Source organism: Drosophila erecta, unplaced genomic scaffold, assembly GCF_003286155.1.
Source record: "Drosophila erecta strain 14021-0224.00,06,07 unplaced genomic scaffold, DereRS2 tig00000092-arrow-pilon, whole genome shotgun sequence".
NCBI classification, from domain to species: Eukaryota; Metazoa; Arthropoda; class Insecta; order Diptera; family Drosophilidae; genus Drosophila; species Drosophila erecta.
Genome location: NW_020825207.1, coordinates 9,852,826 through 9,873,808, shown reverse-complemented (window position 1 = coordinate 9,873,808; position 20,983 = coordinate 9,852,826). Strand labels below are relative to the sequence as shown.

The window sequence follows — 20,983 nt, the reverse complement described above, 5'->3', positions numbered from 1 at the left end:
AATAAAATTTATCGAATTGCGTTTAAAACAAATTCAAAATGAGCTACTTAATTGAAAATGGAGAGAAAGCTGTAGTTTTCGGACTAAGAGCGGTTAGATGTTTTATTTACATATGTAGAATGGGTCGAGTCTGTGATAATTGACAGCCGAGTTTCGAACCTTTCGGATTAATACAAATAAGGGTACTCTGTTGATCTTAAGCTGCTGTTTGTATCGTTTTTTTTTGAATATAAAAATATTTGCTTTTAAAGTTATTTCACAAATGGAATTAAAAATGCAACGACCAAGAAAAAGCTTTAAATTTTGGTCGATTTATACATTTTTTAAACTGACAAAAACAATCGATATTACCTCATCGATAGAAACAACAAGCGCATATGTTTGGTGTATCGATAGTCTGGGGCATGTTATTGCAGTTAGGCCATCTCTACTCATTCTGCTCGCGACAGTAAAAAAAATCGGATCGAAGTGTAAATCGGTGTGAATTAAATTATTCGCTGTGATGTGATAAAAACTAAACGGCAGCGAGTGCTCGTAATAAACGCGCAAATGTTCGGCGTACAGTGTCCCAAAATCGAAGGACCTTGAAACGAAATTGGAGACCAAAACAAAAGTGACGTCATAATGGTGCTATTTATGTATTTGTATGTACGTCTAGCCATCTATGTATACAAATTTCGCTAAAATATTTGCCAGTGAGACGCAAACACACATACACACGCTCGTGGGAACATTAATAGATAAAAACAAAACTAGCAATAAGCTGTAAATCTCGAGTATTTATAAGAAATTCAAGAAAGACAAAGGCAAAGTGACAACTAAAGGTCACAAAACAGCGAAAAAGAAAAACAAATACAACACAAGAACCGTGAGCGCGCGTGTGTGTGTGCGTGTGTTTTTTGAGTGTTTTTGCAGACAACAAAGCAGTAAAATTCAAAATTAAATTTACAAAATAATGTTTTCCGCCTTGCACACTTTAACTTTCCATTTTGAAAGAGTAAACCTTTTTACACCTGCCGTGTGCATTCGCTTCGTTTTTTTGTTTGTTTTTATGAATGAACCTTGTAATCTGACCCAGAAATTTATAGCATATAACCAGGCGTCTATATTGCATTTCATTCCGAATCTAGATCGCCTGCAGAAGTTAGCTGGTAAACATGACACAATAAATTAGTGAAACAACAAGGCAACGACGATCGAAACGGGTCTAATTTTTATACAAACCCCAACACCCCCGAAGAAATCCCAATTAAAGTACCCTACGATCCACACCCGCTAAAATGGCCAGCGTATGGAAGCGATTGCAGCGCAATTTTAAGCGAGCCGCCAAATTCCAGTTCACCGCATCGTACCACGATCTGCATCTGGAAACCACCGCCAAGTGGTAAGTGCCCCATATGAAAGTGGATTAGTTCATCGGGAGTCGGTTCAAGTGGGCGTGTCGGTGTGGGCGGTCTTAAGTGCCTTTCAACTTGAGGGGTAATAGCAGGTTTCTGGAGAAAATGTATCTTGTTTAAAGATTTCCATTAGTGTTGTTTGTATCATTGAAATCAATATCTCTTATTTCTGTTCAAATCTAATTTAAAAATACAACTTTCATTAATACAATATTTTAAGATGACTCCGCGTTTCTTATATATTTGCCTTATCTTGCATATATATTATTTGCGTATACTATTATTAATGAATATATTTTTTATGCGCAAAAGATGTGTAGTACTACTGCATTATCTCACTTATTGAAGTAATAATATTTCTTATCACATTCAAAGAACTTGATAAACAAACACTTATACAATGAATGTTTTATAAATGTTTTTAAAATATATGTTTGCATGATTGACTTGTTTCTTGAAGATAAGCACTTAGCTTGAACTTTATTCATCTGCATCTTTATTTATCGTAAGCTAATGCAGTAGTAAGTACATATTTGAGATCATATCATTGAGCAACTAATTATATAGATTATTTGAATTGCCGACAGGAATTAGTCATGCAAATAAAAAAATGGGGGTTTTGCCGAATAAATTATCAAATACTGAATGGGAATGTTTTAATATACATGTACTCCATTCACATTCCATATCTTTATATTTACAAATGACCCCAACTTTTCCTGTTGACATGAAATGTGTTGCACAGACTTTTGTTTAATAAACATTCATTGCATACATTTATCAACTGAAGAACCCACATATGCATATAATGTCGTCGCATCCGGTGACCAGAAATTGTTATTCATCTTGTATATAAAATTCATGAACAAAAACGCCGAGTGTGTTCTTTGAATAGAGTTGAAAGAACTTTGGTAAACCAATTTGGCATGAAATGGTTAATAATCATGTGATGGCCAATTTCAGGCGGCCGTCGAACCTCTCTATCGTTTGGACCAGGAGATCTAGACGAGTGGCCAGTGCTCCTTTGCCATGGGAGCCGGACATGATGAACCCCCTGGTGGGCAATATATCCTGGCCAGTGCCCGACAATCACACCATATCGGTCACCCTATTTAAGGATCCCCGTACACATGAGCTAGAGGACAAGGACTGGACGTTCGTCATCGAAGATGTGGGTTAAATAATGACATTGGTATATAAAGTTACCAGTAATTGGCGTTACCTTTCATTAGGTCACTCCAATGGGCAAGAAACGTGTGCTGGCCAATGCCAGCATCAATATGAGAAAGTATGCCAGCATAGAATCCACTCAGCAGAGCTTTACATTGACACTTAAGCCAGCTTCGAAGAAAATTACGGCAGCCAGTTTGGAACTCACGATTAGCTGTGTATTTTTGCGAGAAGGCAAGGCTACGTAAGTCCACTGCCCTTGAAATATTAACTGAGAATGGTGATTCAGTACTAAAATTCTATTTCAGAGATGAGGACATGCAGAGCGTTGTCTCCATGATGTCCGTGAACAATAATGATGTGGCGCCTTTGGATGATTTGGAGGATATTCCCGATCTAGATGGCTTTAGTGAAATTACGGACAATTTTAATGACTTTACCCAGCAATTGGAGCATATGACAACTAGCCTAAATGGCTGCATTGATGTGGCCACGCCTCAAAGTGGTAAGAATTCTATTTCTATGACTTACAAACGAAGTTTTATGTGCTAAAATTCAAGTATTTGTATCTGTTAGTATGTAAAAATGGACTAGACTGTATCTATTATGTATATTGAGTGCTGAACATAAGGAACAGGGAGTTAAAGTATTTTGAAGCTCTGTCTCCGTTATGTAAGGTACTTTGGTTAAGTATGTTATATACCTTGTAAATGTTTTCTTATCTATAGATAAGATACAGAGCTGCGAAATTACGCATCTTATGGATGCCATATATGTACACTAGATGATGCATGATCTAATCCACACAAATCAAAATTCCACATTCTCCAAAACAACAAATTGATTGATTCTAATTATAGCATCCTAGCTTTAGATTCTTTGTACAGACATTTCTCTCTGACTGAAAACGAAATTATTTCCTTTCTATATCCCAAAACATCTTCATCACACCACGTATCTTGAATGGTTTCCTGCAACTTGTAATTTGTGCGTAAATTGTTAAATGTAAATTTCCTTTATTTTTCGTTTTCTTTTTGTTTGTCATTATGTAGTACCCTCGTTATCTGAAGATCCAACTCCGTTGGCCGAGTCATTTAATCACTTGCATTTTGAACTAGAAGCCGACGGCAAGCGGGAAGCTGCTAACAAGTTAGACTTGCCCACAGCTGCATCCGGTGGTTCTAGTGGTGCTGAAGAGTCTTTGAAAACGCCGAATGGATTGCAGCATTTGGTGAACAAAACGCCAATAAAGTCACCAGATGAAGTTAAGCAGCCACAGCAGACACCGGCGGAAGCATTGAGGTCTAAAACTAACGAGACCTTTGACAAAATGGTCACCTCAACGCCACTCGAACCCAACATTAACAAGGATAATGTGAAGCCAAAGAAGAAGAGGGCCCTGTTCCTCCCTGAGAAGGAGGATGAGCAGGACTTAAGGGTGGAAAGTGTCAAAGAGGATACCACCAAGACCATCGGCGACAACAGCACCACTAAGGAAAAGCCCAAAGAAGAAAGCCAGTCCAGTAAGGATGCCTCATCCGTGGTGGTTCCGAGTGCCAAGCGCCCTGAACTGCAGCCCCTAAACTTAAAGAAGAGCTACGAACCCTCGCCGACACCTGAACCCGCACCCGCACCCGCATCTGTGATAAGCGAATCGATTGGATCGGGTTTTAGTACCTCTGGCTCGTTGAACAACAGCCTCAAGCCGGTGGAGAAGATCGTGCTGAAGGAGAACACGCCCGGGCAGGATCTGCTGGAGTGGTGCAAAGAAGTTACCAAAGACTACCCCAATGTTAAGGTTACCAACCTGACGACCAGCTGGCGCAACGGCATGGCCTTCTGCGCTATTATTCATCATTTTGTGCCGGAGCTCATGTGAGTGGTCATGATTACGTTGAATTTCTTATCGAACACTTTATTTACAATCAACTGATTTATTACAAATCCAATTCCAACTACAGGTTAAAATAACGGAAATTGAATAAACTAATAAATGCATTTAATTTCTTAGTGACATGTCCAAGCTGAGCGCCCATGACGTTGTCGGCAACTGTCGGATTGGCTTCGATGCGGCGGAATCATTAGGAATACCTCGTGTAATCGAGCCGCGCGACATGAATATGCTAACAGTACCGGACAAGTTGGCCGTGATGACTTATTTGCATCAGTTGCGGGCGCACTTCACCGGCAAGCAGCTAAAAATTGAGCAAATCGGTGAGGAAGCTCTAAAAAATAGTCATTAAAATATAATTAACATGCAAACACTCTTTTAGGTTCAACGGCAGACGAATCGAGCTACGTTATTGGAGATTACAAGTCGGACAATTTGTCGCAGAGTCGTATTAACTTTTCGCACCCCAAGTCGTTGCTGCTGCATCAAAACTCATTCGATGAGGAGATAAATGGTTCAAATAAATCGGAGCAACTATCTCCCACAAGCAAAAAGGATGTGAAGAATCTGATTTTGTACAACTCGAAGAATATTCTGGACAAGGTGCTGTCGCCCACGAAGGACAAGAACTCTATCAACGCATCGCAGCATGCAAATCAGTCGCCCATGCTCAGCTGTCAGACACCGCCGCCGCAGGATGAATCGCTGGATAAAGTGGCACAACCGGGTGGCAAGGAGAACAGCTCCATAACCACCATCGATCCCCAGGCAGCCAGTGTGAGTAAAAGCCAGCATCAGAGTTGCCTCGTTGAGTTGAAGTTATCCATTGAGTTGTTGCTTTGGCTTTAGCGATTTATTTATTTATCTACTTTGCACTTTATTACCTAGACCTTTTCAGTTCTGTATATATGTATTTGCTTTTCTTGATTTGGCTTATTTTTGGTTTGATTTGTAGCGAATTTTAACGCGCCACAAGCTGATGAGCGAAAAAGCCAAGCTGATGATGGAAAAGCGAAAGCTTAACAAAACCAGCGACGCGAACGACGTAAGTAGCTTCATGCTAAAGCCGCAGTTCGCCGCACGAAGCGCAGCTTATCTCTAGCATGTCTTCTTATTTTAATATATTGTATTAATTTTAAGAATTCGAGTACACAGAAAGTTTAATTGCGTTTTTGAAACATTTTTAAGTATTTCCTGTTTAGAACATTACTTCTATATGTATAATTTTGTTAAGCTTGAAACTTGTGTACATATTGCCCTCGTAAAGTGATCTAAACAGATTTTATTTCAATTCCTAAGAAAACCTTTGATAATTTTTTTAGCTATTTAACTTTGTCATACTGAAGGTGGTGTCTTGTGTAAATCCTCACTTAGTTCTTTCAATGTCTTTGCCCTGACAGGAGGAGAGGCAGCAGCGTCTGCGGGAGCAGGCTCGTCGCCTTATCCTGGAGACTCGTGTGAAGAGCGGTGGCTCCATCGAGAGTCCAACCAGGCCCAAGCTGGAGCGCACCATCTCGCCGATCCACAACGGAGCCGAGGAATTCTACGCGGAGCATGTGAAAAAGCTGGAGCACAAGGAGCCAGGCAGTCCTAGTCATAGGTTAAGTGATCCGAAGGTTCTACAGTCCTTCAACGCAATCGTGGACCGCGTCTCACCAAAGCACGAGAAGAGGGTAAGCTTAAATGGTTTAATTAGTCAAAGAAAATAGCTACCTTTTGATGTGTGATGTGTCCACTTGGTCTTTCATCTTGATTGACATTATTAACTAATTGAAGTCTTTTTCTCAATGTTCTCAGGGTGACAAGCTGTCCTACATCGATTCCGAGCTGGAGGCCCTCGAGCGGGAGCAGGAGGCTATCGACCAGAAGGCCAGCAATTTGGAGGCCAAGCTGCGCGCCGTAATGGGCGGCAATCCAAGTAATAATCGTCGAGGTGGCGCTAGAAACAGCAACCCCTTCCTTAGGCTAATCCGAAATAGTATTGGTGGTGGTGATGTGATACGCATTAAGCTGCTCGACTCGGATGACGAGAGCCTTTTTGGTGGAGGTGCCGGTAGTGGTGGCGGTCGAAGCGGGGCATGCAGCGAGGACGATGACAGGGATTCGTCCAGCGATAGTGTCTGCAACTCCGGCGACGAGTTGCACACGCGGCTGCGCCCCCGGCCGCGCTCCCATTCGTGTTTTGTGAATGTGAACAAGAACCATCCATCGACCATGAACACGCCCGCTCATCTGCGCCCGCATCATGTGCATCATGTTGTGCCCTACACCCACATGCTAGACAGTTCCCCGTCGGCGCTCTCCTCGCAGCAGTCTTCCTGTGATAATCTGCCCGCGTGCAGCGATGATGACGAGGTCCTGGCGCTGGCGGCCACCGGTCGTGCGGCCTCCTTGCGGCGGCAGCAGGATCGCCACAGGCGACGCCGTCAGCGGCGGGAGCGGCGCTCCCATTTATGTCACAGTCCCAGTCATTGTGGTAAAGTGCGGCCCATCCTATCATGCCTGATTCATTGAGCTGCCCTGCTAATTGCTTTTGCCAAAGCACTGCCACGCCTCACCGCCTGACTGCGCGGCCGATCGCCCAGATCTTCCGCCTGCTCGCTCGCTCGCCTCTTTCAACCGCATCCACTCGCTCATTCTTTGTGCCGTTTGTTTGTTCCAATTAATGTCTGTGTTTGCTTCTTAACTTGACGGGCAACCGTTAAATTGTGTCTAACTATGTTCGGACTTGGTTCTAACAGCCCCGATGATATAACGCTCACTAATCACAGAGTCCTCACTCTGCAGCAGCTTTTGAAACCGCCAAAGGACGCCTTAGAACAAAACAAAGCACGAAGCGCCTGTTCTGGTTTTACCTTTTTCAAAATTGTTTTTATGTAGCCTAGTATGGTTGCGACCTTTGAGTAGTATAACCAGAACAGGCAGGCTTTAATTAATCGTAGTGTTTTACAAAGAAAAACCCTATCGTTGCCTTTTATAACCAGTCATTATAACATTCCACAGAAACCGAGGAGACAGAGGAGCAACTGCTATCGCAATGGTTTACGCTGGTCAACAAGAAGAACGCACTCCTCCGACGACAGATGCAGCTAAATATACTGTAAGTATATACGAGTATATACATATATAAAATTACTATCAGCTTTGGTTCTTATTAATTTATTTGCCCTTCAGCGAACAAGAAAAAGATTTGGAGCGAAAGTATACAATGCTTAATCAGGAGCTCCGCGCGGCGCAGTCTGTGGAAGATTGGCGCAAGACGGAAGTTCAGCGGGAAAAGGAGCGGTTGCTGCTAGAGGAACTGATGACGATTGTCGACAAGCGTGACCAGTTGGTTCAGCATTTGCACAACCAAGAGATAGCGTAAGTAAAGCCCTATTCCCATCATTAAAATATGAAGTTAACCCTCGCACTCTATTAGGATCGAAGACGACCAGGAGATCGCGAGAAAACTGGAGCACGTGGACATCAGTGCTGAAAAAGACAAATGTGTTCTTCAATAGAAATCGAAATTAACCAAACCTGACTGGAGATTACTTACTTACACACACTCAATCTTATCTATGTAACTAGTTAGATAACGACTATGTTCAGTGACACGCGATAAGGTCGTGTGGTTTTTGTGGTTCGATGTCGCTTCTTATGCAATCGTTATATCCAACGACAACAAATACTTGGACCACTTGGTATGGTTATTTAAAAAAAAGGTATACTGTGAAACACAACAAATTGCTTTTGTATTTAAGCAAAACAATTCAAGAAATAAGAACAAAACGTCCGTTAGTGAACTAAGTAAAAAGACAAGCACACGTTTATACACCTAATTACGATAATCAGCTATTGGTATTACATTAAATTTAATGGTGGTAACCTTGTTTCATGTTTTGTTGTTGTGCCATCTGAACCACTCCTAACGTAAATCCTGAACGCAATAACGATGTGAGATAGGGAATTGAGGAGGCAACTTTACGATAGTTTTACTTTAGCATTTATCCCACATAACTAGAAACGCTTCATCCAAAAATACACGTACACTTATATATTTATGAATTACACTTACATATACAAAAACCTATCTTACCATACCTTATTTAGACCCGTACATTTGCTCTAAGTTAAGCAAAGCGCTTTAATCATAATTTAAAGGTGGCTTATATACTTATATAATATACATTTTAATTTACTTTGCCCAAGCGAATGTATAAAGAACTGTTCGACCCAAGGAACATTAATAGCTAATAAAAATAAACCAAAATGCTGGTGTTTGTCATCAGCATCGAATAAACCCAATAACCATTCTAAGAAGTCTTATCTGTGGTTTCCTAGGAAAGACAGTCCATTAACAAAACAAAAATGCGTCATATCGAGGTGCATTATGTTTATTTATTTTATGTAACAGGTTTTTCAATACAAATATTTAACAGAATATCATTTCAATTGACTCAGTAACAAAAAAGATTAGTCACATCGAGAGGTAATAGTTTTTTTATTCGATCAACAGGTTAATGTACAAAAATACATTTGCTTAATACAATCAATCGTTAAAATAATATCTTAATTGAGTGATATATACTTGGAAGCTGCAATGATTCCTTGGATCACTTGAGAATTGCTTTAATGATTGCTAAATTAGCAGAGATTTCATCACATTGTACTTGACATTATTTTCCTTTCTCTGGTTCCCTCTGAAAGGAAGTCTTTTAATTACTCTACAACTGTATTAGGTATATCTACATAAAAGCATGCAAAGAGATTTAAAAGTTTAAGTGTACAAATATGTATGTGACGTCATGACGGTGCTACCATTGCTCTAGTTCAGCGTTAAATAACTACAAAAGAAGCGAAATCAAAGTTGAGTATAGGACACAGCTACGAGCACAACAAAAGCAAAGGTTAGACTAACATTTGGCGTAGCGGGAGATGAGGCAGATCCGTGCGTCATTTCGTGGAGTTCCTCGTCGGTGTAGGTTCGGTTGGCAGTCTCGACCTTGTAGTTGAATGTGGCTGATACGGGCTTGTGGTCGGAGAGACTGTAATCCATGTGGGACTGATAGGACAGCTGGTTGGCACTCAGTGTAATGCCCGGATAAATGTTGCTCTGCACGCGATGCAAAATCCTATCGCACCATGCTGGTCGTCGCTTCAAGTTGTAATCATTAGTGCCTTCCTCGAACTGCGATGAAAATCAAATGAACATTATATGGGTGCTATGGATAAACCGAATTAATTACATTCGCCTTATTGGCTAATAAATTAGTTGGACTGGGTTTTTTCGTGAAGTCTGTGGAGCTGACTTAAGTGATTGACAGACAAAAACATGTTGAGTACTCTTAAGGGGATTCCCCAACAATACTGCGGATTTGTGAATTCCCTAATGGACGAACTGTTTGTTTTAACATGGCACAAAAATACAGTTTAAGAAAATATATTGCAATTTTTTTTGCGAAAAAAAATGTCCAAAATATGACAAAAATTCTACCATAAATTAATTTGGGAACGGAAGTGCCATAAACAGAAATAGAAAATTCAAGTGCAGATAAAATTAATTAAAATTTAGTTCGCTACCCTACCCTTATATTATGTAACTTAAGATAAGAAAGTTCAAGGCAAACATTGACTGTAGAGATAAACAGATTGTATATTAGATTAATATCTTAAAGGTGGGCGCAAAGTTAGGCAGCTGCTCCTCCAGCAAGCTGAAGGCGTTGCCCTTCTCCCGCAGCAAATTCAACTGGTCCAGCTTGAGCAGTTCAGCGTATCGCTGGTTGTCCACATCCGTGCGGATATCCCATGCGGACATGTCCCCGGAGAGACGGAAGTTGAGATCGCCAAACCAAAAGACAAAGTCGTGGTCGAATATCCGACGATATCCCTGGGCATTGTACTTGTGATTGTCCACAATTTGGTGATAGTCCTCGATGCGCTCCTTCAGCTTCTCATCATGGGCCGCCAGATGGGAGCAGACGAATGCGACGCCTGTTCCGTAGAGGGAAAGTCGAATGCTCACGGCACCCTTGTTGCCCCAGAGCCCTCCTAGTCCCGTGCGTGTGGCTTCTGTCTCGATTTCTTTCATGTGCGGTATGTGCTTGTGCTGTGCGAACATGGTTATAAGAATTCCCTGCAGCTGCTTCGAGTCCACCTTTACGAACTGCTGTTTGTGCAGGGAGTCCGCGATCTTCAGCACCCACGGATCGTCATGGAAGATCTTTAGCACCTGTGGTGTGGTGCTCACCTCCTGGAATCCGATCACATAGATGTCGGGCAGCTGGTTATCCGGACAGGTGGTGGTGCCATTGAGGGACAAGAGAGAGTTCAGATCCTGATTTCGCGGCGAGTGAGTGCCCACGTTCCAGGTCAAAAGGAAGATGCACAGATCCGCAATCGCAGTGGCCGTAACCATTTTTCCGTCTTCTAATTATCTATGAATAATACTTGTTGCTTGGAACGTCACAAGGTGGCTGTTGATGAGTTCACGGGCATCCAAAACAGGTTTACGGATTTGACAGCATCAGCAAAAAAAGCGAGGGGCCTGTTTGCACACGCAACTTTCATTTATGTAATCGTTAATTCTTCAGCACTAATTTTTTAAGCCGCTTTAATTGAATTAAGTAGTGCTAGTTGCCTATATTATTTATAGAATTCTCAGTTGTCGTTATTTATGTTTATTTGTCCGCCCGTTGCGTTAGCTAGTGTGACCGCAGCACAACTATTTAAATATACAATAGGGGGCGCTAAAATCTTTGTGGTATCTCGATAGTACAAAGCTCTGGAACCTATCGGGAACATCGGTAGTGTTGAACTTTATATATATTGTATATAGTATACCATGAAGTACTCTTAAAATGTTATTTTAGTCAAAAATTGAATCCTAATTCAATTGATGTCACGTTATCTGTTACATGTGTGTGTAACATAATAATTGTACTGTACTTAACGTGCCTATAAAAACTTTGAATAAGGGAATACCACTTTTGTAATTTATTGGGCTATCACCATTGACCGATACTATCGCCAGCACTTCAGTTTTGATGTGTACACATTGGTGGCTAAGGATTTTTCATAAAAATAAACACTTTTTGTTTAAACTGACGTTCCGCACGACTTAAGTTACATTAATCTCATGGCTAGCAGCTACGACATACCGAGTTGGTTCGTTATCAAATTCAGCCACGGCTCTGCTTCAAATTCACATAGGATTTGATTTATTTTAGGGCCGGTAAACCGCCCACTGGCTTGCATCTGGATGTGCTGAAGGACGACAAACTGGTTCAAAAACTAATGGTGGACGAGAAGAGGTGTTATCTCTTTGGTCGCAACAGTCAGATGAACGACTTCTGCATAGACCACGCTTCCTGTTCGCGGGTCCACTCGGCATTCGTTTACCACAAGCACCTCAACATAGCTTACCTCGTGGATCTGGGGTCCAGTAGGTGCTAGATGTCAGGGGTTCCGAGTAGACTTATCAATTTACTTTACTCCACAGCCCACGGCACCTTCATTGGAACCCTCAGATTGGAGCCGCACAAGCCCACCCAGCTGCAGATTAATAGCACCTTCCATTTTGGGGCTTCTACCCGGAATTACATACTGAGGGAACGACCATCTGGTCACCACAGCAACATCATGGAAGACCTGCCGCTTAGTGAAACCAGCGATGGAGCTCTCCTGGGCCTGCCCGAAAGCCAAACGGAGCTTGATGTGCGTTGGGTCAAGGGAAAAAGCTACGATGTTAACTAACCATTTATTACATTTCAGAATCTCACAGAATATAACACGGCACACAACCGGCGCATCTCAATGCTGGGCATCGATGATGATACCAATATGCGAAAGCAAAACGCCTTGAAACAGGGACGTCGCATCCGAAATATCACTTTTAACGATGAGGAGATAGTCATCAATCCTGAGGACGTAGATCCCAATGTGGGTCGCTTCAGGAACTTGGTACAAACCACTGTGGTGCCCGCCAAGAGGGCTCGCTTCGACGTCAACCATATGGGCATCCATTCGGGTAACAGCAGTTTGTCCAGTGCCAATGCCGCCCATGTGCACCAAATGTTCCAGCAGAGCCTAGTTGACATGAAGCACCAGCAGCAGCTGCACAGGGACATGCCTCCGCCCAATGCGGTGCTTCACTCGCCTACTAATTCCCTATATCAAGGACTACCGGCCGAAACGCAAGCCAAGGGTGACCTAGAGCCCATCTCCCCATTGACCATTGGATCCAAGCTCGGCCTACTGCTCCCGAATCCCGCCCCTGAAGTGCTGCCAGTCTATGATGAGGCTGTGGAGCCCTCATCGACCCTGGCCCAAAAGTTGGCAGTTGCTAATGCAAACGGTAATAGTATTCGCGGCAATTCTTTCGTAAACTCTCTGATTGTATATACCATTTTAGTTCGTCGCTATGGAGAGGATCCGCATGACTCCAGTGGCGAGGGCGACGCTCTGTGCCCACAGAAAAAGAAATACGCCAAGGAAGCATGGCCAGGTCGCAAGCCCATGCTAGGACAGCTGTAAAGGCTTATTAGCTAATTTGAGACTTGGCAGGCCACCAATAATTATGTTCGTAGCAAAATAATTAAGATTCCACCTACGAATTCCTGAAGCGTATGATTGAAAACACACTCTGGAGTAATATTTGTTTATTACACTTTCAACATGAGTAAACCAAAACATTTTACATCTTTAACTGATCACATCTTGCAGCTGTGTGGATACCTGGGAAAGGGTATTACATCTCGTATGTTTTTCACACCCGTGACAAGCTGCAAGTAACGCTCAAAGCCCATTCCAAATCCTCCAGTTGGAATTCCTCCGTACTTTCGCAAGTCAACGTACCATTCCAGATCCTTTGGCAGTTGCGGGTGGGATCTTAATATAGAAGGATCGCATTCACGCAGGCTTCCGCCGCATAATTCTCCAACAGCTGGCATCAGCAGATCTAGGGCATGAACTCGATTGGGATTTGTACGCGATACTTTCATGTAAAAAGGTTTTTGCTCAGCTGGCCAATCCACAATGAATACGGGAGCACCACAGTGGGCCACTAAAAAAAGTTCTTGGTCCTTGGAGAAACCTTCGGTCAGACTTATGGGCGTCTTTAGACTGTCCTTATTTTCCTGCAGTACTTGTAGGGCATCATCGTAGCTTATTATCGTCCACGGAACTTGCAGCCAAGGCAGATCGGAGACTGAGCTTGAATTCTTTTGACAGAAACTTAGGTCCTCGGCACTAGTTTCTAGCAAACGGTTTGTTACAGATTTCAGCATTTGTTCAATGAACTTCGCTAACTTCTCCAGCTCCTCTAAATGGGCCAGCTCCGCTTCAAACATATAGAACTCGGCTAAATGCAACGGAGACTTCGAGTTCTCCGCCCGAAAGGCTGGTGAGAGGGTATATGTGTTGCCTAGACCGTATGTCATGGCCTCTAGGTGCAGTTGACCAGAGACGGTGAGGAATACCTTGCCGTCGAAGTAGCTCTGTTCCACGGGTATATTCGGTCTGTTCATTTGCTTGAGCAGATTTTCGGAGTCCGGTTGTACCCGGAAAACTTCTCCTGCTCCCTCGCAATCATTGGTTGTCAGCAGAGGAGTGTTTATTTGCACGAAATTCTGCTCATCCATGTAGTCGTGAATGGCTTTTTGTGCTTTGTGTCTGACTCTCATTTGGGCGGCCACAAAATCCACGCGGGATCGAAGATGTAGATGCTCACGTACATATTCCGGTGGATGTTTCTGTTTGGGACTGAAGGGATAACCTTCCTGCAATCGACCTTCCGCTGGGGAATGGAGGTAAAGCATTAAAAGATTCCTTCGTCTTGTTGTCAAACATACATAGTTACCCAACATTTCCACCTGATTCGCATGCAACTCAAAGCTACCATTTGGAGCTACTTGAATTTTACCGACCGCGGCAATGACGCTGCCTGGAGATAAGTGCTGGTTTTCCGGAGTCCGGGGCACTACCACCTGGAATCGACAGCTCGAGGAACCATCATTGATGTCCAGGAATGTGTTATTCTTCAACCGGCGAACATTTTTGATCCATCCCTTTTTACATGTGTGAATTGTACATAAACGGAGTTGAATTTTTTATTCATGGAGCGTACCTGTATTGCCAAAGAGTCGCCTGGCTTATTAGTCTTAAATATTTGAGCTATCCGTCCGGATTTACTATAAAACCGTCTCAAGAATAACATCTTTATTCTTATTTTGATTCTGTTGCAGGCAGCGCTGCCACATCGTTCGAATTGCTATTGCTTTGATATATTTAAAATGCCACACGACGGTCACACTAACAATTCGTCACTAGCGCTTGTAAAGTAAAATTCCAGTTTTATTAGTTTTTTAATGAAATAGCATTTAAAAATGTCTTCATTGGACGCAGACACCGTGCTGCTGAGCATTTTGTTTCTGGTAGTTATCGAGAATGCGCTGGAGATCTATATATCGCTGCGGCAGGTGAGTTCTCCGAAGTGCCGGCATGATCTAGCCAGGCGAGGAATTTTATCAATGCGAATGATAAATTTAGAGTGCCAAATGTTAAATTCCCCCTTAAATGATTTACCCTTCCGTCGCCACCAGGTGAATGTGTACCGAACTGCACTGAAGGTGCCGGCCGAACTGACGTCACACATGGGCGAGGAGACGTTCCATAAGGCGCGGAAATATGGTCTGGACCAGGAGAAATTCGGCATCTTCAAAGCTGTTGTTATGGATGTGGGGCTGCTTTGCATGGAGCTGTATATCGGACTTATCGCTGTGCTCTGGCAGTTGTCTGTCCAGGTGGTGGATCACCTGCAATGGGACTCCAAGAACGAGATCATCGTCAGCTGCGTCTTTGTGCTTATATCGAATATATTGAGCACTTTCAAAGGACTGCCCTTCAAGATCTACAAGATATTCGTGCTGGAGGAGACTCATGGCTTCAACAAACAAACAGCGAGGTTTTTCGCCTGGGATCAGCTCAAAGGCTTCCTAGTCACCCAGGTCCTCATGATTCCCATCACAGCGGCTATTATCTTTATCGTTCAGCGCGGCGGCGACAACTTCTTCATCTGGCTGTGGATATTCACAGGCGTTATCTCGCTGGTTCTACTCACTTTGTATCCGATTTTCATTGCTCCCCTGTTCGACAAGTATACTCCGCTGGAGAAGGGTGCTCTGAGGCAATCTATTGAGGATCTGGCCGCTTCGCTCAAGTTCCCCCTCACTAAGCTCTTCGTGGTGGAGGGATCCAAGCGCTCCTCGCACAGCAATGCCTACTTCTATGGTCTCTGGAACTCGAAGAGGATTGTGCTCTTCGACACGCTGCTGCTAAACAAAGGTAAACCGGACGACTCCGAATTGGCAGAGGAAGAAAAGGGGAAAGGTTGCACCGACGAGGAGGTGCTGGCTGTTTTGGGTCACGAGCTTGGACACTGGAAACTGGGACACGTCACCAAGAACATCATTATCATGCAGATTCACCTCTTTCTGATGTTCTTGGTCTTCGGAAATGTCTTCAAGTATCCACCATTCTACGTGGCCATGGGATTCCAACCTGGTACTCGTCCCATTCTGGTCGGCTTGCTAATCGTCTTTACCTACGTGCTGGCTCCGTACAATGCTCTCATGAACTTCGCCATGACGATTTTGTCGCGACGATTCGAGTACCAGGCTGATGAGTTCGCTTTCAAGCTGGGTTTTGCTGATCAGTTGGGTCAGGCCCTCATTAAACTGAACGTTGACAACCTTGGCTTTCCCGTTTACGATTGGCTGTACTCGACATGGAACCACTCACATCCGACGCTACTCCAGCGCCTGAATCGCCTCAAGGAGCTGAGGGAAGAGAAGAAACTTAACTAAGACCGCTCACATCATGAAAGACCAAAGTTCACGTTGTTCCCTTGATTTAACGTACACAAAATAAAGTAAGGGGACTCCAACAGATTTCAGATTTTTCAATGTGGAAAAGTGTATTGCTAAAAAGCAAAACATGTAAGCTAGTAGTTAAAAATCCGTCCGTCAGAGCCTAGACCAAATGATTCGAAAATGATTTCCTAACGGAGCTTCAAAATTGAAAAAATATGCCTAACATATCAAGGCGTTGTCAGAGGAACCCAACATGTCGACAAATTTCTGGGATGATCCAGTAAGAATACTCTACATAATCATAGCTCTCTTGGTTCTGGACAATCTATGGGCCATATATCTGCTGCTGCGGGACGTAAGTGATGAAAATATCTTTTGAGTATATTTTGGATTTAATTGCTCTTTCAGATACAAGTGGCTTACAAAACGCATCAAGTACCGAATGTTATCAGCCCATATCTACCACAGGACCTCTACGATAAAATGCGCGTCTACAAGATTCACAAGGGCTGGTTCACCATTGTCCACACCCTGCTTTCGGCGGTTATAATGGGTGCTCTGGAGCTATACTTCGGGTTCTATGCCTGGCTGTATGGAGTGGCTGAGAAGTGCACCCTGGCCAAGTGGATGGAGCACGAGGCTTGCGTATCCGTGATCTTCGTCCTTCTCCTGAGCCTTTATTTCTGGCTAAAAAGCTTGCCGGCCATGATCTACGAGCATTGTTGCATCAAAAGCTTACAACCCAGGCCGAAGCCACCGTGGTGGTCCCGCATCTGTCACTTTGTCGTTGACCTGATTGTGGGAGTGGCGGTTACCACTGTGGTGGTGGTCGCCCTGGTGTACATGTTTATCGGCTTGGGCTCCTATGCACCTCTGGGCTTGTACTTTCAATCGCTGATCCTGACGATGATCATACTCCTGTTAATTCCATTTTTGATCGATCCTTTTGTGGGCCAACGTGTGCCCCTGGAAAACTCGAATTTGCGCACTCAACTGGAGTACGTTACGCGACAAGTGGGCTTTCCCATGAGCCAGGTGCGCATTATCCGTGTGCATGACCCTAACACGGGAAGTAATGCCTTCTTCTACGGATGCTGCTGCCTGAAGAGAATTGTGATTTTCGATACATTGCTGCTGAATAGGGGCAAAGCGGATCTCTCCCAGTTGTCGCCAGAGGAGCTGGGTAGGGGACTGGCGGATCCTCAGGTGATTGCTGTGGTGGCCCATGAACTGGGCCATTGGAGGAATGGACATTTTTACAAGGCAATTCTTGCATTTCAAGTCCATCTCATACTGACTATCATGCTGTTCGCGCTTTTTTTTGACCATGGACCCATCTACCAGGCGGTGGGATTCGCTCCCGGTCTCGAGCCTATAGTCATAGGATGCTTAATCATCTTCGGCTTTGTATTGACTCCATACATGACACTGGCCAACTTCAGTATGCTGAGCATGACGCGTTGCTTTGAGTACCAGGCGGATAAGTTTGCTTACCGGCTCGGATATGGAGGAGAACTTCGTCAAGCTCTGCTCAAATTATATGCGGATAATTTGGCATTCCCCGTTTCGGATTCTTGCTACTCCAGCTGGAATCATACGCATCCCACTATGCTGGATCGGTTGAGTCGTCTGGAAGAATATCGACGTTAGGCGATATACTTTAAAACATAGTAGCTGCTGATTGAGTTATCCGTCTTGGGTAATATAGATATATGTACAATTTACAATAAGTAAACATTGTTTGTTGGGGGAACATGATAAGTTTTGATGGCATTCTACGATACTTGGCCGAAAGTAGATCCAGTCATAGTGCTGGTGGTGTTATGTCTGATCGTGTTAGTTGACCGGATATGGGAGATGATACTCACCAAGAGGCAGGTAAGTAGTGGATTGGTTGCTCTGCCGATTAAGAACTAATTGCGGATCTCTTTCCTCAGCAATTGGTGTGCCTGAATTCGATAATGGTGCCCGAGGAGCTGAGAGGTATCATTCCGCCGGAGATTTACCACCGGGCCCGCATCTACGAGCTGCATAAAACGGAGTTGCAGCTATGGAAGTACCTCATCGACTTGATTATTACGCTTTGTGAGCTGATATTGGGTTTCTATCCCTTCCTCTGGAAACTGTCAGCGATGACTCTACAGAAATTTACCTCCCAAGAGATCTGGATCACCTTGATCTTTGTGTTCTACCTGACCATTTACATCTGTATTAGGTTCCTGCCGGTGCTGATCTATGACAAGTGCCTGCTGGAGCTGCGATATGGGATGTCGGGCAAGTTTCCGTGGTACCTCTACTGCTGTATTGGCGCACTGTCCGTTCTCCTGAGCCAGCTCGTCCTGCTCCCGTTGGCGGCGGCCATTGTGTTCAGCGTACAGCTCATTGGCTACTACTTCTTCCTCTGGTTCTGGCTCTTCTGGGCTGTGTTCACCCTGTTGCTGGTATTCTTTTTGCCCTACTGCTGCATTCCGTGCATTGGACGACAGGTGGTTCTCCCAGAGGGCACTGCCCTCTATATGGAGGTGAAGCGGGTTTGCGATGTGGTTGGCTTTCCCATGAATCGGGTGTTTATCATTAAGACCCGGACCATGCAGTATAGTAATGCCTATTTTTACGGAAGCTGCTGTCTAAAAAGAATTGTGATTTTTGACACCTTGCTACTGAACAAGGGCAAGGAAGCCAATGAGATCCATCCCTATGAGGTGGGCAGAGGTCTGACCAACATGCAGGTGGCGGGCGTGGTGTGCCACGAGTTGGGTCACTGGAAGCACGGACATTTCTACAAGGCCACGATCATCATGAAGATTCACTTTTTTCTCACCATGGGACTCTTTGGATTGTTCTTCCACTCCCCGCAGCTGTACATGGCAGTGGGCTTCGCACCCGGCGTAATGCCCATCATTGTGGGATTCATCATTGTCCTGAGATTTGCCCTGACTCCTTATCTCACGTTAGCGAATGTCCTGATGTTGTGGAATCTGCGTCGCTTTGAATATGCCGCCGATAAATTTGCCCATCGCATGGGATACTCCATTCAACTGAGGATGGCTCTGGTCAAGATCTATGCGGATCACATGAGTTTTCCGGTCTACGACCAGTGCTATGCTCGCTGGCATCACACCCATCCCACGATTCTTGAGAGACTGGCCTATCAGCAAAAACTGGATGGGAGGGCCATGAATGCCTGGTCCTAATAATCTCAGTAGTCCCCGCCCTATAAATCCATTTGATTTTGTATGTTTTTCGAGATATCCTGTAAAATTGACCGTGTTACCATGACTCGAACACAAATTGCTGCGCCCCGCTGTGGAACTATTGCCAAATTGGTGGTCAGCATCGACAGTGGGTGAGTTCTGCAAATGTTAATGGAGGGAACTAGGATGGAGGATCGTTCAACTGAAGTTTTCAAGCTCTGATGGAATCCTTCGCCTTCTTTCTCTTTTGCAAAGAATGTTTAGTTTATTTTTAATTTATTTTTAAATGTTACCAGAATACTGTTAAGCAACCACCTTTGAACAAATTCTAAAGTATACAATTAAATACAGAATATATTAACTTGGTTAGAAATGAAAAGATTAGACTGCATATATCTAGAAGACAGAATTAATAAGTTCCCAATTCAGTACTCACCAAAATAAAATCCATTAGCGAAACCTTTCTTACCTATGCAGATGCCACAACACGATCCTTCTACGCAAATCCCACGTGGCTGAACTTCCAAAATGGAATGATGGAATTGGGGCCAATAGACAAACCGCATACCCATGATTCTGAAAAGGAGGCAGCCTCTTTTATGGAGCGACATTTCGGAATCAAGCGTCTGGATTCTATGCAGTTGAACGAGAGTTGGGGTGCAGTGGGTTTCCAGGACAGGAAGACGATTATCTGGCACACTTGGCTGGTGGAGAAGGTGAGATTTCCTCCAGCTCAGTGTGCGGTTATCAAGGAGTGGAAGGATCCCTTCACGGAAACTCTAAGCTCTTGCTTTTGTTCCTGGCACTTGCAAAATTGCATGGCCTGGCAGCTCATCATCAGTAATAGAATGAAGGATGCCAAGTGGTAACTAGCTTATAACTAATGTTTTTATCATTTAGCTAAAAAGTTCCACCTCAGCTTCTGTTCGCGAATCAAGAAAACGATGGACAATGTCAACTGTCTCGTTGACCCGGAACTGGAACAGGACAATTCTGTGAAGGATTGTTCTTCTCCCTTAGCCGCGTTAACCGAGAAAGTGTTTGGTGCCACTGGTATGCTGAAGAAACTGAATGATCTTCTAGAGCTCCAGGAGAAGCGCAACCGGAGATACAAGCGCCTGTATGAATAGAAAATTATAGGAATGCCAAAGACTGCGATTGGAGTGCTGACCCCTTGATGTCTGCATAGATTGTATTGTATTTATTTTATTAAAACATTTCTGTTGTATTTCCATAGTATTAGACATATATCCATTTAGATATTCGATATTTTGTATCTTGTTTCATATAGAGAAAGTCCGTTCGAAGCTTTACATGCATGTGGTTTTGAACAATATCTTAGGATTAGCATAAGTATGTTATCATATAGAGTTGTATCGTAATTAGTATATTTATATGATAAGTTGGCATTTTGTTGCATGTCGTCTGTACTCAGGGTTTCATTTTTAAAGGCGATGGAATCGATATATTTCATAACCT

The 20,983-nt window shown here is 43.6% G+C and overlaps 8 protein-coding genes across 13 annotated transcripts; 6 read left to right on the top strand and 2 right to left on the bottom strand.

The window, feature by feature from the left end:
* Nucleotides 1-379: 379 nt before the first annotated feature.
* Nucleotides 380-8,751, top strand: LOC6548167 (EH domain-binding protein 1). 3 transcript variants are annotated; one of them, XM_026980740.1, is made up of 14 exons: nucleotides 380-648; nucleotides 1,131-1,384; nucleotides 2,361-2,568; nucleotides 2,630-2,811; nucleotides 2,876-3,072; nucleotides 3,620-4,442; nucleotides 4,579-4,781; nucleotides 4,841-5,235; nucleotides 5,414-5,503; nucleotides 5,859-6,131; nucleotides 6,256-6,376; nucleotides 7,462-7,558; nucleotides 7,633-7,821; nucleotides 7,880-8,751. In XM_026980740.1, exons 2-14 carry the CDS (start codon nucleotides 1,281-1,283, stop codon nucleotides 7,959-7,961), a joined length of 2,964 nt encoding a protein of 987 aa, XP_026836541.1. In that variant the 5' UTR covers nucleotides 380-648; nucleotides 1,131-1,280; the 3' UTR covers nucleotides 7,962-8,751. The 3 variants fall into 3 exon arrangements, with proteins under 3 accessions (XP_026836541.1, XP_026836540.1, XP_015012275.1); XM_026980739.1 differs by lacking the exon at nucleotides 5,414-5,503 and having other exon boundaries at nucleotides 380-644; nucleotides 6,256-6,934; XM_015156789.2 differs by lacking the exon at nucleotides 5,414-5,503 and having other exon boundaries at nucleotides 6,256-6,934.
* Nucleotides 8,752-8,925: 174 nt separating this feature from the next.
* On the bottom strand, nucleotides 8,926-11,222 carry LOC26526822 (phosphatidylinositol 4,5-bisphosphate 5-phosphatase A). Of its 3 annotated transcripts, none has more exons than XM_015157379.2 (3): nucleotides 10,112-11,222; nucleotides 9,362-9,631; nucleotides 8,926-9,287 (listed from the first exon to the last, which is right to left on the bottom strand). In XM_015157379.2, the coding sequence occupies exons 1-3, from the start codon at nucleotides 10,856-10,858 to the stop codon at nucleotides 9,258-9,260; spliced, it is 1,047 nt and encodes a 348-aa protein (XP_015012865.1). In that variant the 5' UTR covers nucleotides 10,859-11,222; the 3' UTR covers nucleotides 8,926-9,257. The 3 variants fall into 3 exon arrangements, with proteins under 3 accessions (XP_015012865.1, XP_015012864.1, XP_015012863.1); XM_015157378.2 differs by having other exon boundaries at nucleotides 8,926-9,143; XM_015157377.2 differs by having other exon boundaries at nucleotides 8,926-9,631.
* A 218-nt stretch (nucleotides 11,223-11,440) lies between these two features.
* Nucleotides 11,441-13,131, top strand: LOC6548168 (nuclear inhibitor of protein phosphatase 1). The gene is made up of 5 exons (XM_001975238.3): nucleotides 11,441-11,607; nucleotides 11,670-11,884; nucleotides 11,942-12,156; nucleotides 12,214-12,796; nucleotides 12,854-13,131. The coding sequence occupies exons 1-5, from the start codon at nucleotides 11,579-11,581 to the stop codon at nucleotides 12,973-12,975; spliced, it is 1,164 nt and encodes a 387-aa protein (XP_001975274.1). The 5' UTR covers nucleotides 11,441-11,578; the 3' UTR covers nucleotides 12,976-13,131.
* Nucleotides 13,084-14,731, bottom strand: LOC6547996 (probable asparagine--tRNA ligase, mitochondrial). Its single transcript, XM_001975239.3, has 3 exons — nucleotides 14,567-14,731; nucleotides 14,300-14,507; nucleotides 13,084-14,236 (listed from the first exon to the last, which is right to left on the bottom strand). The coding sequence occupies exons 1-3, from the start codon at nucleotides 14,654-14,656 to the stop codon at nucleotides 13,152-13,154; spliced, it is 1,383 nt and encodes a 460-aa protein (XP_001975275.1). The 5' UTR covers nucleotides 14,657-14,731; the 3' UTR covers nucleotides 13,084-13,151.
* On the top strand, nucleotides 14,717-16,388 carry LOC6547997 (CAAX prenyl protease 1 homolog). Its single transcript, XM_001975240.3, has 2 exons — nucleotides 14,717-14,918; nucleotides 15,042-16,388. The coding sequence occupies exons 1-2, from the start codon at nucleotides 14,826-14,828 to the stop codon at nucleotides 16,302-16,304; spliced, it is 1,356 nt and encodes a 451-aa protein (XP_001975276.1). The 5' UTR covers nucleotides 14,717-14,825; the 3' UTR covers nucleotides 16,305-16,388.
* Nucleotides 16,389-16,465: 77 nt separating this feature from the next.
* LOC6547998 (CAAX prenyl protease 1 homolog) lies at nucleotides 16,466-18,038 on the top strand. The gene is made up of 2 exons (XM_001975241.3): nucleotides 16,466-16,665; nucleotides 16,719-18,038. Exons 1-2 carry the CDS (start codon nucleotides 16,564-16,566, stop codon nucleotides 17,958-17,960), a joined length of 1,344 nt encoding a protein of 447 aa, XP_001975277.1. The 5' UTR covers nucleotides 16,466-16,563; the 3' UTR covers nucleotides 17,961-18,038.
* A 15-nt stretch (nucleotides 18,039-18,053) lies between these two features.
* LOC6548000 lies at nucleotides 18,054-20,771 on the top strand. 2 transcript variants are annotated; one of them, XM_026980741.1, is made up of 4 exons: nucleotides 18,054-18,188; nucleotides 18,248-19,656; nucleotides 19,982-20,369; nucleotides 20,424-20,771. In XM_026980741.1, the coding sequence occupies exons 3-4, from the start codon at nucleotides 20,038-20,040 to the stop codon at nucleotides 20,632-20,634; spliced, it is 543 nt and encodes a 180-aa protein (XP_026836542.1). In that variant the 5' UTR covers nucleotides 18,054-18,188; nucleotides 18,248-19,656; nucleotides 19,982-20,037; the 3' UTR covers nucleotides 20,635-20,771. The 2 variants fall into 2 exon arrangements, with proteins under 2 accessions (XP_026836542.1, XP_001975279.2); XM_001975243.3 differs by having other exon boundaries at nucleotides 19,959-20,369.
* LOC6547999 (CAAX prenyl protease 1 homolog) lies at nucleotides 18,055-19,519 on the top strand. The gene is made up of 2 exons (XM_001975242.3): nucleotides 18,055-18,188; nucleotides 18,248-19,519. Exons 1-2 carry the CDS (start codon nucleotides 18,078-18,080, stop codon nucleotides 19,502-19,504), a joined length of 1,368 nt encoding a protein of 455 aa, XP_001975278.1. The 5' UTR covers nucleotides 18,055-18,077; the 3' UTR covers nucleotides 19,505-19,519.
* Nucleotides 20,772-20,983: the final 212 nt, after the last annotated feature.

Coding starts and splice junctions, on each gene's coding strand:
- LOC6547997 (XM_001975240.3), top strand. CDS start 14,826: ATGTCTTCATTGGACGCAGACACCGTGCTGCTGAGCATTTTGTTTCTG. Junction 14,919..15,041: donor TCTATATATCGCTGCGGCAG/GTGAGTTCTCCG, acceptor CGTCGCCACCAG/GTGAATGTGTACCGAACTGC.
- LOC26526822 (XM_015157377.2), bottom strand. CDS start 10,858: ATGGTTACGGCCACTGCGATTGCGGATCTGTGCATCTTCCTTTTGACC. Junction 9,632..10,111: donor ACTTTGCGCCCACCTTTAAG/ATATTAATCTAA, acceptor TTTTCATCGCAG/TTCGAGGAAGGCACTAATGA.
- LOC6548168 (XM_001975238.3), top strand. CDS start 11,579: ATGGCTAGCAGCTACGACATACCGAGTTG. Junction 11,608..11,669: donor AGCTACGACATACCGAGTTG/GTTCGTTATCAA, acceptor GATTTATTTTAG/GGCCGGTAAACCGCCCACTG. Junction 12,157..12,213: donor AAAGCCAAACGGAGCTTGAT/GTGCGTTGGGTC, acceptor ATTACATTTCAG/AATCTCACAGAATATAACAC.
- LOC6548167 (XM_026980739.1), top strand. CDS start 1,281: ATGGCCAGCGTATGGAAGCGATTGCAGCGCAATTTTAAGCGAGCCGCC. Junction 2,812..2,875: donor TTGCGAGAAGGCAAGGCTAC/GTAAGTCCACTG, acceptor ATTCTATTTCAG/AGATGAGGACATGCAGAGCG. Junction 7,822..7,879: donor TTGCACAACCAAGAGATAGC/GTAAGTAAAGCC, acceptor GCACTCTATTAG/GATCGAAGACGACCAGGAGA.
- LOC6547998 (XM_001975241.3), top strand. CDS start 16,564: ATGTCGACAAATTTCTGGGATGATCCAGTAAGAATACTCTACATAATC. Junction 16,666..16,718: donor TATATCTGCTGCTGCGGGAC/GTAAGTGATGAA, acceptor TTGCTCTTTCAG/ATACAAGTGGCTTACAAAAC.
- LOC6548000 (XM_001975243.3), top strand. CDS start 19,547: ATGTTTTTCGAGATATCCTGTAAAATTGACCGTGTTACCATGACTCGA. Junction 19,657..19,958: donor GTGGTCAGCATCGACAGTGG/GTGAGTTCTGCA, acceptor AAAATCCATTAG/CGAAACCTTTCTTACCTATG. Junction 20,370..20,423: donor AGAATGAAGGATGCCAAGTG/GTAACTAGCTTA, acceptor GTTCCACCTCAG/CTTCTGTTCGCGAATCAAGA.
- LOC6547999 (XM_001975242.3), top strand. CDS start 18,078: ATGGCATTCTACGATACTTGGCCGAAAGTAGATCCAGTCATAGTGCTG. Junction 18,189..18,247: donor TGATACTCACCAAGAGGCAG/GTAAGTAGTGGA, acceptor CTCTTTCCTCAG/CAATTGGTGTGCCTGAATTC.
- LOC6547996 (XM_001975239.3), bottom strand. CDS start 14,656: ATGTTATTCTTGAGACGGTTTTATAGTAAATCCGGACGGATAGCTCAA. Junction 14,508..14,566: donor GCGACTCTTTGGCAATACAG/GTACGCTCCATG, acceptor ACATGTAAAAAG/GGATGGATCAAAAATGTTCG. Junction 14,237..14,299: donor GAATCAGGTGGAAATGTTGG/GTAACTATGTAT, acceptor TCCATTCCCCAG/CGGAAGGTCGATTGCAGGAA.